Consider the following 15,739-nt stretch of genomic DNA (forward strand, 5'->3'; position numbering starts at 1 on the left):
GGCAGAGGAGCTACTCACGAACTCAGTGGCGCAAAGGAGATATGAAATTGTTCGAATTCTTCACAGTACTGGGTATTAATACCGGAACGCACCGTAGGACACACCATTGCTACCAGTAGTTAAGAACAAAAGGTATCGTGCGTTGGGTCATCGGATAGTCAAGTAGATGGTCAGGAAGGTCCGGAAAGTCCTACGAAAGTCAAGGTTTACGTAAACAAGACTGTCAGATTCATAGTATTAATTTCAGGCACAAGTCATGCCTGGTACATAGTTTTGATTACTGGATTTCTAAAATGAATTTCAAAACTGTTGAGATAATTAAACTGCGAGTAATCTATCTCTACAACTCATATGAAGTGATACCTTGGTTGACCACTGAATTGTAAAATGTACCAAAGTTTGTTGTTCTTTTTCATATTCTTCGCATGATTATTATGCGTATACTCATTACTTCAATATCGGGTGAATAATTAATTCAAAACGATCTATGAATGGGGTAAACCTGGGAAAAGTGCTAACGCTCTGTTCTTTAAATTTCAGCAATGGTTGTTAAAAAGCCTTCTTAGTCAACGATCTGCGGCAACTAATGGACAATATGCCTAACAAGCAAAATGCTAATGTCAAAGATTCGACATCAGTAATCAAACTGGATGTCTCGCCAAGGAAGGAACCAATTCAGAAAAGACAGAGAGACTCAAGTCTTGCTTTAAAGCCAAGTGCCAAACGGCAAAAGTTTAATAACAGAACTTACTACGAGAGTCCCTTGAAGCATTTGGGAAAAAGCATGTATACACAATTTTATGATCATTCAATCAAGTCTTTATAAATGTGCAACTGCATTCGCATTCACCATTGACAAATCCAAAGAATACAGTCTCATTATCATTTTTCAGAGATAGAACCAATTCGGCTGTAAGTCTAGATGAAAGCGTTGTTGTAATAGAAGATAACACAGACTTTCAAGCATCAAAGAGTTCAGCTAGCGCAAAAAGTAACAGTACACAATTGACTTGTCCCGATGACAGCATCATTATTTTGAGTGACAATGAAGAGATATCGGAGAAACAGATCAATATCGAAAAGAGAAATCGGAGAATTATTCACGACCAAGATTCGTCCACGGTAAATGCACAAGTGTCAGAGGTTGCATCAGTTGAAAAACGAACGATCAAGAAAAAGAATAGATTTCAATCCCGAATCACATCTCGCAAGGCCAAATATGGAGCTAAGACTATAGTTAGAAAAGTCAATTGTCAAAAAAAGCAAGATCTAATGCCAAAAATGCAACCTATATCAATTGACTCTGAAGATGAGAATATAAGTATGTTGAAAATCCATTGGCTACAGAGACTTGGGTAGATCTTGGGTTCTTGAGTAAAAACTAATCATTTCACTAATTTCGAAATGTTTTCAGTTCCTAATGATGACACCACCAAATCACAAGCAAAAATTGCAATTGACAACAATTCTGAAAGTCTTTGGACATCTAAGGATGTTTCTCCGCCAAATTTCCAGGGTGATGTTAAAGAGAGCACAAAAAATACCAAAACCAATAGTCTTCGCACAGGTGATAACAAGTCTTGAATCTTATAAAAAATACTCCAGTTTTTCATAATATCTCCACCTTCTAGAGAAATAGAAGTGGCGTTTTCAATGTGACTAGAAATTGCATTAAAATTACATGATTTTTACTGACTGTTAATCGACCTTAAATCGTTATACACACCCTCTTCCAAGTCCAGAAAAATCGGAAATGTATTTCATTATTTTTGTCTTTGATGAATGTTATGTTGTAAAGCATTTACTGTTTTTTTTTATCTACTCTGTAGAAACCAACTACCTAGCACCGTAAATATTTGCGTATTTGGTTTTCATATTTTGCTGAACACTATCAAAAAGACACTCACAAAATGTCGGACCATTATGACCTATAGTAATTTTCAAAGTTGTATTACATTCTCTGATTGATCTTTTAATGCCAAAAATAATTTTTTGTATTTCTTGAAAGCATTCGTTTAAACAAAAACTAATTACAGAATCTACAATTCAGTCAGAAGCTACACCAGATGATATTTTAATAGTCTGGACACAAACCGAAAGATGTCATACAGCTGCAAAAGAACTTCCTTCACCATGTGAGGAACCTACAGAGGAACCTTCAAACCTAGAAGAAAGATCAGGCTTCTGTATAGATACAAAGGGCGATCCGTCCAGTTTGCATCATTTGAATGAAAACAACAATAAAAGCGATAAAACAAAACAACAGCTAAACCCAAACTGGGCTAGATTCACGAAGTACCAATCCTCCGCAAATCTACCTGTAAAAAAACCAAACATTGGATTACATCAGCCTGAAGTAAATGCAGTTGGAAGATGTTACACCACAGAAATCGTTGTCAAACGACCTGGGAGCTTACGGGATATTGTCATTGATGGCAGCAACATTGCAATGGCGTAGGTTTACACAGTTGAATTATCACCACCAATCATTGCTATAAATGACAGACAGTGCATAAGGCTGTAAAAACTGTCATTGATTGCAGATACACAAATCACAAGTACTTCTCGGAAACTGGACTCAAGTTGGTAATAGATTACTTCAAATTAAGAGGCCATACTGTCAAAACCTTTATCCCCCAACATAAACGATCCATGAAGCACCAGCTGCTTGAGCAGCTTTATTCCGAAGGCATCGTGGTTTTCACACCTAGTCGATACATAGGAGGAAAAAGAATCAGTTCACATGATGACAGGTAAGCTTTTCTTCAATAATCTTTTATGCAATAATAATTGTATGAAATGTGGTTTCACTGCTATACAATTTTTGTTTCAATGGCAACTATAAGAATACAAGAAAAGGAAAATATTTCTATTTTTGACTGCATCAAACTTGAGATTGACGTAGAGAAATTTGAATGGCAGCATTTTTTTAAACTAATATTTTCCCATACTTTACAAATAAACATCTAATATTTCCATCAAAAGATATATTTTGGAATACGCTACAATGTGTGATGGGATAGTGGTTTCGCTGGACCAATACCGGGACTTGTACGCAGAGAAACCCGAGTGGAAAAATACAATTGAAAACCGTCTGTTAGTGCCTACCTTTGTCGGAAAATGCGTCATGTTTCCTGAAGATCCTCTAGGAAGACGTGGTCCAAAACTCGAAGAATTCTTGAGGCATTAGCAACGATTGTGGTTTTTATGCCATAGGAGCACGAAATTGTATCAATATGGTAAAAAACAACGCTGTCAATCCGTAAATTTAATAGCTTATCTAACTTTTCATATTACAAGATTAATTAACAAATATGTGTTGGCCCAAATTTGGTAAGGCTGCGTGTTAGCGCTTGGATAAGGTATAATTTACATATGTTACATACATTGATGGAAACGTACAAGTAATTTTTATTTTCTTCTTTGGATGTCATTTCAGCGCTTGGTTGACAACAAATTACTATGATTTAATTTATTATCCAAGTTGATCTTATTCTTATATGAATACGTACTCAGATATTCTAAAGTAAATCCACATGTGTAATTTTCTGTTATACACATTTATAGAGTATTTCATATACAGTGACTTATTAGTTTGATATTGTTTACTTACAAAAGAGCTTCTTTAACCAATGTAGAAATATTTTTCGGTAAACTTGTTTGATATTCAGTACAATGCATATACCATATGAAGTGGCTGTCACAAATTATTTCCACCATCCATTGATGTAAGATGTAAGTATTCAAAGGAATAATCCGAATGCACAAACATATTTAAATGAAAATTCAATGGATATTCAACTTGGACCTGCCAAGCGGCATTAAAGGTTTCAGTATAGTAGCCTAATGTGTCAGATAGTGAGAACGGAAATTTTACCTTTGGTACATGTATGCACCACTGTTGGAAAGTTACATTCGAGTATGTTTTTCAGCCATCACGACAGGGTGTTTTGTTCCACGTGGGTCTCCAACACCATTTTCGTGACTGTCGCAACAACTCCATGCTCTCTTGAGCAGCCTTCTGGGCCTGGCGTTGCATTACAGTTGCATTGTCATTGCGTACACCTGATAAGATGCTGTCGTGTTGAAACGCCGTGCTGACCTCTGAAAAAAAATGAATGTGCAACCATGTGCTTAAACTAAAAGGAAAAAAATTATGCAAGAAAATACATACTTGATTTTGCAAATAATTTTTGTAAGACGTAGTTATCGTCTGAAGGTATAGGCTCGTCAATTTTTTGATGTCCAAAGCGTCTTCCAATAAGACAAGAGACGCGTTCTCCCTCAAATAGCGATGAGATTCTACGACTCTTTCTATTCTGTGAACGTTTTTTCTTGTGCCTTGACTCATGCTTTGGTTTATGTCCTTTGTCATTATCACCAATAGGCTCAACCTCGTCTGTCTGGTGATTTACAATTTCATATTCTCCACTCATCTGCGATTTCACTTTAGATTCAATACTTCCGTTGAGTTCTGAAGGTGATTGAATATTACAATCATTTTCGATATTATTAACAGAAAGTTCTACGGTTGATGATTGTATATGTGAGCCATTTTCATTTATATCAGGCACTGTTTTATCTAATAACTCAATGTTGTTTTCAATTTCGATATTAATTTTGTCATCCAGTATTATTGGTTGATGAATTTCATCAGGATCAATTGGCTCCAATTTTATTGCATCAGCAGCATGGTCCAGTTCTTTTTCTCCAACTCCACTCGTATCATTTACCAAAGATAAATCATGATCGTCTTCCATAGGTTTTATACTTTCGGCATCCGTACTAGTAATCTCAAGATAGTTAGAATTCTTTGCGCTGCTTTTCGTTTTCACGTTTATAGGTGATCGATTTCCCCTGTCAGTACTTTTTTTTCTATTGATACTACTGGAACAGGTTTCAGTCGTTTTAGTGTTGTTGACTCCACTGCCCAAAGTCTTGGTCTTTTCGCAAATACTCTTACTCAGCTTGGCAGCCAACTTTCGCATTGCTTCTACTTTGTCTGAAGAGAAGCTTGGACTGCCTAGTGATAACTTGGAATGGTGAAATAATTTTTCCGATTCAGTTTGATCATTCCCAATTGGTTCATTCAATGAGAATAACTCTGTGAGATCTGACGTCCGGAACAATCTGCGCTGACGGGGATCTTCCAACACTTTGTTGGAAAGCAGTTGCTTGAATATTTGGCGGTGATAAATCTGGAAGTTTCAATATTATAGTTTTTTATTTCGGTAGGTGCTTGATTTGAATTGAGCATATAAATTAACGGCACGAACTTTACCTTTTCTTCTATGGTGCCAGCAGTAATTAGTCTGTAAATGGTAACATTTTTCACCTGACCTATTCTCCAGGCACGTTCTCTGGCCTGTGCATCAGTTGCGGGATTCCAATCAGGATCATAAATGACAACACGATTTGCTCCTGTTAAATTTATTCCCAAACCTCCGACTCGTGTGGTTAGAATAAATACGAAATACGAAGTGTCCTAAAAAATATACGGGTACAGTGATTTCCACCTGTGCTTTTACAATCGAATAAGAAGTGAAAGAACGTTATAACGTACTGACTTTATTGAATTTGCAGACATCTTGTTGCCTCTGAGACATTGGCGTAGTACCATCCATTCGTAAATACGAATAATTCTCATGCTGAACCAGAGTTTCTATGACAGCAAGCATCTATAAATATTGAACAGAAGGACATCATTTCGTTTCAAGCCACTGTTTATATTTGTAGCTGCTATCACATAAACGCAAGACTTTTTCTACCTTAAAAAGCATTCACCTGTCTACTCTGTGTGAAAAGTAATACTCTGTGCCCTTGTTTCTTCCATATCTTGAGTAAAGAGCGTACAACCGCCATTTTTCCAGCACGCTTCCAGTATCCAAAATTTTCTACATCGACGTCGATCACTTCTTCTTCATTTGAATGGTATTCATTTGGATCCTTTTTGTTCATTAAACAATATTAGCTCTATAATGTTCCACAGCTTCATTATCGATCTGTGTGAGATACTCACCATTTTATTATCGTACAGATAGAGATCCGGATGATTGCATATTTTTCTGAGTGCTGTCAAGGCAATAAGTAGCCGCGCCCTGTATCTACCGCTATCCCTGGAATTGCTACGCTCGTGCAAGATGTATGAAACATCTTCCGATCTTAAGTAACCATTGTATAATGCTCGTTGCTCGTCCGTCAAACTGCAGAATAAGACCTAAGCATATCGGAGTTATAATTGCTCTGCAATCTTACTAAAATTTGAATGCTGAAGCGAAATATTTCTGAACTAATATTGCACTAAATATTTAGGCATGCCAAACCTGTTCGTTTTTTTCAGGCAAGCTGACATGATGCTGAACGTCACTTTTTGTTCTTCTTAGCATATAAGGAGTGATAGCATCATTCAACATTGTAGCCACGTTTAGTGCAGTAGCTTCCTGAAGGGAAGAAGCATTTGTGTAACCACCTCGGGTAATTGGAGCTGCAAAATGCTCCATAAAGGCAGGTAATGTACCCAGTTTACCTGGCAATATGAAATCGAAAAGTGACCATAATTCCCTCAATGAGTTTTGCATGGGACTCCCAGTTAGGATCAGACGATGAGGGGTGGAAAATCCTTTAACAACTTTTGTCACCTGCATTTGCAAAATTTGAACGCATTACCATAGATACAATATGTAACAAAGACAGAAATAGAAGAAGAAATTTATTAACGGTATTGAAACTAACCTTAGCCTCTGGATTTCGTATTTTGTGACCTTCGTCAAGAATTATATAATGCCATTCCATGTTGAGTAACAACTCTTTGTGGGTCAGAACACCGGTATAGGACGTTACCAGTATTCCTCCGCATTTCAGGCTTCGCACCAAAAGCTCGGGATCACCTGCAACATGATTGTATGCTCTAAGTGCAGAATTACCGCTCATTAAGCTCTATCGGGTGTTGACTTCAATTATTGATTTCTAAACTGCAACATTACACTACCTTTGTGAGTTCCCATGTAATGTAAGGTTGCAACTCTCAATGTTGGCCACCACTCATGGAAGTGTTTAACCCACTGTTCCAAGAGCGTAGCTGGACAAATTATGAGTGAGGGTCCCAGTCCTCGAAATCTGCATTTTGTAATAAAAATTGATGGAACGACAAATATGGGTGGATGGTTATGCTGCTTCATGTAACAAGGGAACTTACCTTCCACCATCTAACAATAACTCGCTACAATCTAGTCCAGCCAGGAAGGCAATAAGCTGTACTGTTTTTCCTAAGCCCATCTCATCGCCTAGCAAGCCACCCAAGTTTCGCCCATGTAATTCCCATAACCACTGTACAGAAACCTTTTGATACCTTGAAATAAATCGTATTGATTATTTAAACTGCATTACCAGTGCATGGAGTTGAAAACGTTTTACCTATACCAAGGTACTTACTTGTATAGTCTTTTCCAAACAGACATGGGAACTTTAAACAGATTATCCACCTTATGATACTCTTTTTCTTTTGGGAATCCGCTGCTCTCAACTCTTTGGCGGTAAATCCATTCATCGCCGTCATCCAAAACTGAAATTGTAATATAATTGAACATTTGTCTTCACATCAGTTTAAGATTGGTACAAATCGTGAAAAAAAGTTAAAGCAATACTTACATAATCTGTTGTAACCAGATTTTGTTTTTATATTGCGAACACTTTTCTTTGCTAAAGATCTTTTAGAATCGTCACCTGTTGAAGAAATTCTTGGTATAGGCTAATAGACTGGCGAAGAAATAAAATAAAGTAGCCCCCAAAGTAGTAAATACCTGCCCCCAAATCCAATTTGAAATTAAAACCAAGATTTTGTCAAGAAATGGAATGAATAACACATTCTTTCCTTAAGTACTCTTCTACATACGTATATATTCAATCTTTTAATACCAGAGTCTGGCTGCTCATCACTTGGTAAGTATTCGCTTCCAGACTCGGAATCCTCTTTACAAGTATCAGAATAGTCTGCAGCTTCAATGTTGTCAACTCCAGTGGATGGACCAGCTTTGTTTTTTAAAGGCTTGTTTTTGCATTCCACATCGACCATAAATCTTCTTGTATTTCGTGGTAATGAATTATTCATGGCTTCTGCTACAGCACTGGCCTGATTGGACTGGTGAATAGCTACTTTGTTCTCTAAGTCGCCTCTTTTCATAATTTCAGGTTCTTTGAATTTTGTCCTTTTTTGAACATACTTGGACTTAGGATTGTTTTGAAGTTTTTGCTTCTTGCATAAATTTTTATCTTTCTCTTTGTTAGTTAGAGGGCGCTTTTTAGAGCATGGCTCTGTTGCCTTGCGCCTGGCAAGCTCAGCTTGTTGAAATATATACTGTTCCAAATCCAAAAGCTGGGTCGTTTTGTTGAAAGTACTGAGGAAATGACACAGGTAGAGTACTTACGTCCTGTATTCCTTAGGGATTACAGAGTGGATTTTAAAACTTTGTTTACCCTCCATTTTTTGGTTTTTGTGCAGCTCTAACAGATGCAGCTTGAAAAGGAGTGATTTCTCCCGACCGAACCTGATTAGCTAGTTCAGCCTTATCTGATACTAAAGATGCTTTCCTTGTGTCGACAAGTGTATCCTTCGTAGTAAGTGAAGCTTCAATTTGGTGTGAGATCTCAGCCAGGACGCTCGTTTCCGAACGTACCGTAATGATCTGTGGGTAAAATTATAGGTAAATAAGTACAATAAATTCCGTGATTGCACTGAATATATCGCTTGAGGTATTCTTGCGAAAATCAATCAAATTCACCCTGCGAAGTATAGAGTCGTCCTGAAGATCGCCATTCCGATCGTTCCTAGCTGACTTATCTTCAATATTCGGATGTATCTCGCTGCTTTCCATTGCGGAACTCATCTTGTTGAGCCGCACTAATACTTACGACTACATAAATTCGATGGATTTCAATGTTTTACCGAAATGATTCACCGTTCTATTTTATCGCACGTGATGATTTATTTGTTATTTGACGGTGTAGGACATAACCTCTGGATACTGACATATGTATACGTCACAGACTCAATGAGCATGCAGATACACCGTCAAGCTTTCTCACCCAGGATCCTGGACAAAAATGGGATTGTCCATAACTAGCTTTAGACCAACAACTAGTGTGCGTAAACGGGGATTTTTTCCGGGAAATACCAATCTATTACACCAGTTAGGCAGACTTTTACCAGCATATTAGGAACTCAAGTGCCACTTGTCTATATTCCAGCGATTAATTAACAGTGACGCATGCAGGTGATACACGGTGCCAACGAATTCAGACGTACTCTGAATTTGTTGACGGTGCACTCTGAGAGAAATTTCTCCAGTTTTTGCCAAATACTAAAGGTATCAAAGGAGGGGACACGTAACAGTAGTGCTCAGTGCAACTACATGAAACCGTGGTTAAATAATTATCAACAATTACCGAAGTAAATTTTTTATTTTTAAATTCATAGAATTTCCAAGTCACCTAGGTGAGTCGCTTTTGAGCCAATCCAAATTCGATACAATACAAAATGCTCAGCAAAAAAAAAAAAAAAAACTGGTTTACCCCTTTTCTACTTACTGTCAATTTTTCTTTAATTTTTTACCAATGTCAGCAGGATCTTACTGCAATACGAATAAAGATGAACAAAACTGCTGAAATAATGAATTAAGATACATACATAAGGTTTTAATTTGGGGACAATGGATTGTAACTGATTATGGTAGCAAGAATACATTCACACCCAAACCCACTTTGGAGTTGTCATGCCAAAGTTGAAGGTTTCTGGATGACCACAGTGAGGCTCATTTGGAAATGTTCTAGTCCAATTAAATGCCGGAATTTTGTTAGAAAAATTTGGCCCTGAATAAACCTGGAAGTTCTCAATTCCATCTATGCCAGCTGTGACAATTTTAGCGTCGATAACACCAACAGGGAACGGTTGGGCATAGAGATCACCTCTGAAAGCGAAAATTTCTACTAGATCGGTACCCGATGTCATGCTAAAGTTGTTAAAAACAGCATGGGCGTCTGGAACGTGACCGTGCATTAGATCAGCGATTTCGCTTGCTGTCGTTATATTTGCCAGTTGCCTTGCAATCTCATTACTCCTAACGCTGGCAGCATCACGTGAAACACCAGCGACCTGGCGAATTTCCTTAAACATCGGCGCCCCAGTGCAGGACACAAAGCCAACATTAACAAAGTCCTTCGAATAGTCAACAGCATGTGTTATGCTTGGAAGCTGTTCAACCAGCCAAACTGAGTTTAGCCGCGGATCAACAGCTAACCATTGACGGCTCGCTGTTCCACCGTTGTAAAGCGCCAAATGTCTGGACCAAGTAAGACCGTCGGTAGCAAGACGATTTGCTGACATCACCCGCACTGCAAGCATTAACTGTAAGGAATTACATTTTGGTTCATTTTTGTCCATAATTTGTACAAATAACGATACTGGTGCGGTAAATTTCAACTTTACGCACCTGATTTTTCAGAATCGGCTGACTCCAAATACCATGATCACCAATCGCCAGAGGTGTTCCCGCTACTAAAAGTTCTCGACCTTCATTCTCAATAATGAAATATTCATCCTGTGATGACAATGCTCCAGGATATGATGTCATGACGATCGATCGACCAGGTACCACCTGAGAATTTTCGGATGGGGAAAGATGGTACCCTAAATCGTATCTTTTGAGAAGCCTCAACATTTTGCCATATCTGTAAATACAATCTTGCGTTATCTTGGGATCTAAATGATAAATTATTATTCTTCAGCAAATGATTTTAAATTAACTATCTGCCATACATTGTACATACTCATATTAATCCATGCTGCATGAAAGTATAAATAATCGAGTTATATAAGCGATTTTGTCATTGTAACTACAGACGTCATAATAATAATGATTTTCGTAGATTTTCCAGTCATGCGACAACTCTGATTTAAAACATTTAAGATTCTCACGGTGCTGCGGTGTTGTGTGCCAATGTGATCTGGGGTTCTCCATTGGTTTTGTTGAACAACTTGAGAAAGGCCATTCCTGCAAGATCTGCATTGACTTTCGATTTATTGATGGTGTCTTCAAGATAAGGCAGATCAGATGCCATGGCGAGCCACAGAAAATCTTCAGATGGAATTTCCACTGTCTTTCTACTGCGACGAACGGCAAACTTCCAGCCAGCTTCCATCCCAGCAAGTTGAGTGTAGAACAAACTTACCTACAATTTCATGAAATTTATGTAAAAAAAAAGGATATCATTTTCAGCTTTTGCACGTTTTTTCACTGAAGGGTTTTCAACAACGGGCTAATATTTAGAGAACACACCATGTGCCAGTACGGATCCTTGGCTGCCAATACTTCAGCACGCTTTCGATGGTATTCCCGATTTTCTTTAAGATGGTGACGAATTTTTTCACACATCGATTCTTGTGTGGAGCATGGCGCTTCAATTGTGTTATGCCAATGGTGATGAATTAACTGCCAAGTCAAGCTACCCTCCAGAAGGCCGGTGGAGTATGCCTGAACCGTATCTGGATAATCTTCAGAAGATTTTATCTCGATGACTGACCAGCTGAAATGAAACATGGCACAATGTGATCGTTTTCAAATTACTCTAAAAATCCCATACTTTTGTAAAGAATATTCTATTAGTGAAGACAACAATGATCAAACAGCGTGTGTCTGTGAATAGGTTTGATATTGTATGATATCTACCCTGTATGGTGTATTCCGGTTCTATAATATGCACGAGCAGCGCCAGTTGGAATAGCTTCCAGATCATTTCCTTGTCCCCAAAAATCTATTCTGTATGCTCCATTCTGTTTCCAGGTAACAGTTGCCGCGTACGTACCATCGTTCTCAACACTAGAACGATAATTAAAATGTCCAATTATATTCTACATATAGATCTACATAATCACACGCGTTGTAGAAAACAAATGTGTTTACAAACTTTGCAGCACTGTAGAACTAGAAAGGGACTTGGACTTGTTAAAATACATTTGGCTATGCGGATTTTACTTTCAATTTGTGTAGGCCTTTTGAAATTTTGGAAACTTTGATGTTTTGAATATTTAGATGACGAAGATGAACAAAATCAAGGGGACCTTGTATATACGTACTGCCCAAACTCGCCAAGGATGATGGCCCCTATGCCCAGGAGGGCAACGGTGCCAAGTATGTATGTGGAAATGCGAGTTTGCAGCCACGAGGCTCCGACCACCTTCAGCATGGCTCATTAGTATAAGCAACACACCTTGGTCCAAAAGGAAATTAAAAAAAAAATCACAGCACTGCGTTCTCAACCCATCGATTACAAGCTTTGACGCCCAGTCGTGGCCTCTTCCTTTGAGAAGTTGCCTCCGTAGTTCTCCTTGCGGCTGATTATACTCTCTGTGAATCAAACAAATGTGCGATGGCAATCGTTATTTGCTTGGCCAACTCTAGTTTTTAAATCTGATTGCATCGAAATTTCGGATATTCCATATTTTCGTTGTAAAATTGTCTAGAATTTTCAGCATATAATTCAAAATTCAACTTCCCTATACCTGATAGATCCCTAAGACGCAATAATTATTACTTCTTTCTTTCTGCAACGGATACCAACTCGTCGCTCGTTTCACCATCAGTGCGACTTGCGAGTGTGTGCAATAAATACACAGTTAAGCTAAAAATTTATAATCCTAATCTCTATCACATCAAGACGAAATCTAAATGTACATTTCAATATAACTGAAGTTTTCCCAAGTTGTGTCTAGAATTTAAAGCATCATGCCTTATTAACACACACATGTTGCGGCAACTAAACGTCTGGACTATTTTATTTTATACATTATGTAATTGGGTTGATATGAATAAATAAATAAATAAACAAATAAATACAAATATACTGAATTGTTCCTGAAGAATTAATTGACCGTTATTCTTCCAGAGTCTGTTACTTGCCTGCCGAATTCAAAAAGTGAAAATGAGAGACGATGGAAAAATTACATATATAAAGACAACTGTCCACTGCAAACCAAATTTAAGAATGCGTGAAGACAATCGTTTGAAATTCAGGATAGGAAATTATGCTCTGGTCTATTAATAATTATATCACGATTTCGTGATGATGGAAGAAGGCAATTATTATTAAGAGCTTATTCTATAATAAGTTGAAATTTTCGCGTTTAATAAATGAAAAATTGGTATAAATCGATAAAGCAAATATTGCAATCCTGTAACCGGCTATCAATTTATAATTAAACTCGATAAAAATAAATTCTCACACTGATCGAAGTAACAGACGCGATACGATTCCGGAGTTCTTTCGAGCCGTGTTATTTCTATTCGTCCAAGCCCGAACGAGTGAAGATCGTAATGAGAGAGCCGTATTTACGATATATCCACATTGATCGTTATACAAATATGTACACATGCACACACTTACGTATATACAAAACGTACAGGGGTAAGTGTATGCATGTACGTCTGGCTGAGGTGTTCTGCATGAAGGTATAATGAATATATTACAATATTCTCGGAATGTTACACGTGATCTTCTCCGTATATACAGATAACGCAAAAAATAGGTGTAGAACACGGTTATACGGGTAGATCAGGTATATACTTATATATCATACATTGAAGCATAACGTATAGGTATCGTTCTACTAGATTGACCGCGATAAATCAGCTTATGTAATATCATATACTAATTTTTTCGAATACTAAGCGGCAGGAAGCGACTGCGAATTATAACTACTACCGCATGCGTATAACGTACGCGTCACGGGGGGTTAAAAATAAATACTTAAATATGTAGTACTAATTGACCTCAGATACTTCTAAACAGCTTTAAACGAATTTACAACTTGTAAAACCTTCCTGGAGCCTTCAGGCCACGTGTAACTGCGATACATAATCTTTCTTATTAATGTTTCTATGCCTTTTTTCTCCCTTTCCTGTCCACTTCCATATTTCTATATTACCTTTATATTTTAACCGCAACGCAGACGATAATTAGTGTACAAACAGAGCTGTAAGCCGTACATAACAATTCTCGAGAAAAATCGTATTATGTAAAGTAATGCGAGGTTGAAGTTGGTGTAAAATTGTCGTTACGAAACATTGCGGGAAAAAAAATTCCTATTTTCTTAATATTACAATGATTTTTAAGGAACTAAAACTTCCAAATATGAATGTGTTTTGTTTTATTACGGTTCACGGAATTTCAGACAATTCCAAAATGGCGAAATAACGGTTTTTCCTCAGCATGAATCGTTACGATAACGTTACTAACTTCAATATGATATGGCAATCGGGTATATCATCTTTCGCGTAAAATCGGGTTTACATTTAAAATAAGCAGATATAACGTATGTAGAGTTTGAAAATTATAGTTTCCTTCCTAATTAGCTTGACGGTGTACCGTGATAAACATGTTTATACATTTAAAGAATCTCGGAAAAGTGTTTACACCTATAAGCAAGTTGGACAAATTCATTTTCAAAAAATAATTTTCGTTTGTAAAATACGTGTGCCCTGTGTGAAGTCAGAAATTATAAGCGCGATATTTCGCAAGTAACAAAATCCACAAGTCAATCCATATATCAGCATTATATTTGACCCTTGAAACCGTTCACGTTTTCTATGGATACTTTTCTCATCTCGTATGTATATCTCTTTCAGTTTTCGATGTATGCACTTAGGATCCTCGTTCTGCAATTTCGATATAAAAATCATAATCTGACTAAAACCTGTACCGAATAATTTTACACGTAATTTATGTACTTCAATTAATTCTAACCATTACCGACGATCTGTGAATTATGCACACGCCGGTGACGTAACACGAATTTTTGTAAATAAGAACGTGATTCAACGCTGATAACAAGATACCTACTGAGTATAATTTCAACCAAACATGCATGATGACGAACAGCTTCACGTGATCGAATTATCGGTTATAGATTCTTGCTCATTCCTAAAATACTATAATTCGTACATCATTACTCTCGAATAATACATACACTGTGTCGAAAATATTTTCCAATCACACCGATACAACAATTATTGTATCTGAAAAAACCAACTCACGTGTATTATACCTGGAATAAAATTGATCGATCGTGAAGCTCTCATTATACACAAATATAGTAGTACGAAACAATCGCGTGGTGTAATTTGCAGTTGAGTCAATTGATAGCCGATGTAGAACGACTACAGCTATATTAATCACTAGATTCACAATAAGTTACCACTAACGGCGCGTTGCCGATAAATATATTCTGCTTGCAACAAAAACGAGTTCGATTCAAAGTCACGTATTTATACTTATAAATATAATATATATATAATACGCGCGTATTTTATATACCGTACGATTCGCAACGTTGCTAATAAATACTGTACATGTTGCAAAAAGTGAAGACAACGTGTCCGTTGTAGATCCCTGTAGAAAAAGGCATGCAAAAATGTGTTTCATGATTGCGAGAGCAAAAACTTTAGCCTACATAATAAGCATGATTTGCAAAATGCAGAGGACTGCACATTACAACTGTTGCCGAGAGCTAGGAGACTCGTCGCGAAAAGAAGTCTGCGCGTGTAAATATAATGAAACATGAAAGTTTTTCAAGGAGACTTTATTGACTGATTTCTTCCACTTGACCAGACGCGAGTCGAACGTGTATTAAGTATAACTATAAGTAAATACGTATGTTGTTTCATTCTATTTCTACGCTGTCGCGTCTCGA

General features: G+C 37.3%; 3 protein-coding genes and 2 long non-coding RNA genes across 10 annotated transcripts; 3 read left to right on the top strand and 2 right to left on the bottom strand.

Moving 5' to 3' along the window:
• The first annotated feature begins 60 nt into the window (after positions 1-60).
• Positions 61-3,190, top strand: LOC124218586 (NEDD4-binding protein 1). 5 transcript variants are annotated; one of them, XM_046625176.1, is made up of 7 exons: positions 61-204; positions 541-786; positions 894-1,321; positions 1,415-1,567; positions 2,037-2,454; positions 2,544-2,753; positions 2,986-3,190. In XM_046625176.1, the coding sequence occupies exons 2-7, from the start codon at positions 587-589 to the stop codon at positions 3,188-3,190; spliced, it is 1,614 nt and encodes a 537-aa protein (XP_046481132.1). In that variant the 5' UTR covers positions 61-204; positions 541-586. The 5 variants fall into 5 exon arrangements, with proteins under 5 accessions (XP_046481132.1, XP_046481137.1, XP_046481136.1 ...); XM_046625181.2 differs by having other exon boundaries at positions 82-132; XM_046625180.2 differs by having other exon boundaries at positions 105-462.
• Positions 3,191-3,299: 109 nt separating this feature from the next.
• Positions 3,300-9,309, bottom strand: LOC124218577 (DNA excision repair protein ERCC-6). Of its 2 annotated transcripts, XM_046625158.2 has the most exons (15): positions 8,778-9,309; positions 8,473-8,681; positions 7,915-8,393; positions 7,648-7,722; positions 7,432-7,561; positions 7,196-7,348; positions 6,989-7,116; positions 6,733-6,887; positions 6,324-6,638; positions 6,020-6,217; positions 5,785-5,946; positions 5,568-5,678; positions 5,282-5,485; positions 4,175-5,198; positions 3,300-4,104 (listed from the first exon to the last, which is right to left on the bottom strand). In XM_046625158.2, exons 1-15 carry the CDS (start codon positions 8,880-8,882, stop codon positions 3,929-3,931), a joined length of 3,624 nt encoding a protein of 1,207 aa, XP_046481114.1. In that variant the 5' UTR covers positions 8,883-9,309; the 3' UTR covers positions 3,300-3,928. The 2 variants fall into 2 exon arrangements, with proteins under 2 accessions (XP_046481114.1, XP_068992670.1); XM_069136569.1 differs by lacking the exon at positions 7,648-7,722.
• LOC138191053 (uncharacterized) lies at positions 8,142-9,582 on the top strand. Its single transcript, XR_011177296.1, has 2 exons — positions 8,142-8,410; positions 8,498-9,582. It is a non-coding gene; the product is annotated as an uncharacterized lncRNA (long non-coding RNA).
• Positions 9,440-12,268, bottom strand: lama (lamina ancestor). The gene is made up of 6 exons (XM_046625175.2): positions 12,128-12,268; positions 11,721-11,870; positions 11,331-11,577; positions 10,970-11,223; positions 10,485-10,722; positions 9,440-10,399 (listed from the first exon to the last, which is right to left on the bottom strand). The coding sequence occupies exons 1-6, from the start codon at positions 12,235-12,237 to the stop codon at positions 9,740-9,742; spliced, it is 1,659 nt and encodes a 552-aa protein (XP_046481131.1). The 5' UTR covers positions 12,238-12,268; the 3' UTR covers positions 9,440-9,739.
• Positions 11,560-12,260, top strand: LOC124218597 (uncharacterized). The gene is made up of 2 exons (XR_006883115.2): positions 11,560-11,697; positions 12,084-12,260. It is a non-coding gene; the product is annotated as an uncharacterized lncRNA (long non-coding RNA).
• Positions 12,269-15,739: the final 3,471 nt, after the last annotated feature.

The sequence above is a fragment of the Neodiprion pinetum genome, chromosome 5 (assembly GCF_021155775.2).
Source record: "Neodiprion pinetum isolate iyNeoPine1 chromosome 5, iyNeoPine1.2, whole genome shotgun sequence".
Taxonomy (NCBI): Eukaryota; Metazoa; Arthropoda; class Insecta; order Hymenoptera; family Diprionidae; genus Neodiprion; species Neodiprion pinetum.

Excerpts from the sequence above, each read along its gene's own strand:
- LOC124218586 (XM_046625176.1), top strand. The coding sequence starts at position 587 with ATGGACAATATGCCTAACAAGCAAAATGCTAATGTCAAAGATTCGACA. Across the intron at positions 787-893 it reads AAGCATTTGGGAAAAAGCAT|AGATAGAACCAATTCGGCTG; the intron begins GTATACACAATT and ends ATCATTTTTCAG. Across the intron at positions 1,322-1,414 it reads CTCTGAAGATGAGAATATAA|TTCCTAATGATGACACCACC; the intron begins GTATGTTGAAAA and ends AAATGTTTTCAG.
- LOC124218577 (XM_046625158.2), bottom strand. The coding sequence starts at position 8,882 with ATGAGTTCCGCAATGGAAAGCAGCGAGATACATCCGAATATTGAAGAT. Across the intron at positions 6,639-6,732 it reads TACGAAATCCAGAGGCTAAG|GTGACAAAAGTTGTTAAAGG; the intron begins GTTAGTTTCAAT and ends TTGCAAATGCAG. Across the intron at positions 5,679-5,784 it reads TTTTCACACAGAGTAGACAG|ATGCTTGCTGTCATAGAAAC; the intron begins GTGAATGCTTTT and ends CAATATTTATAG.
- lama (XM_046625175.2), bottom strand. The coding sequence starts at position 12,237 with ATGCTGAAGGTGGTCGGAGCCTCGTGGCTGCAAACTCGCATTTCCACA. Across the intron at positions 11,578-11,720 it reads ACCGGAATACACCATACAGG|CTGGTCAGTCATCGAGATAA; the intron begins GTAGATATCATA and ends GTTTCATTTCAG. Across the intron at positions 11,224-11,330 it reads AGGATCCGTACTGGCACATG|GTAAGTTTGTTCTACACTCA; the intron begins GTGTGTTCTCTA and ends ATGAAATTGTAG.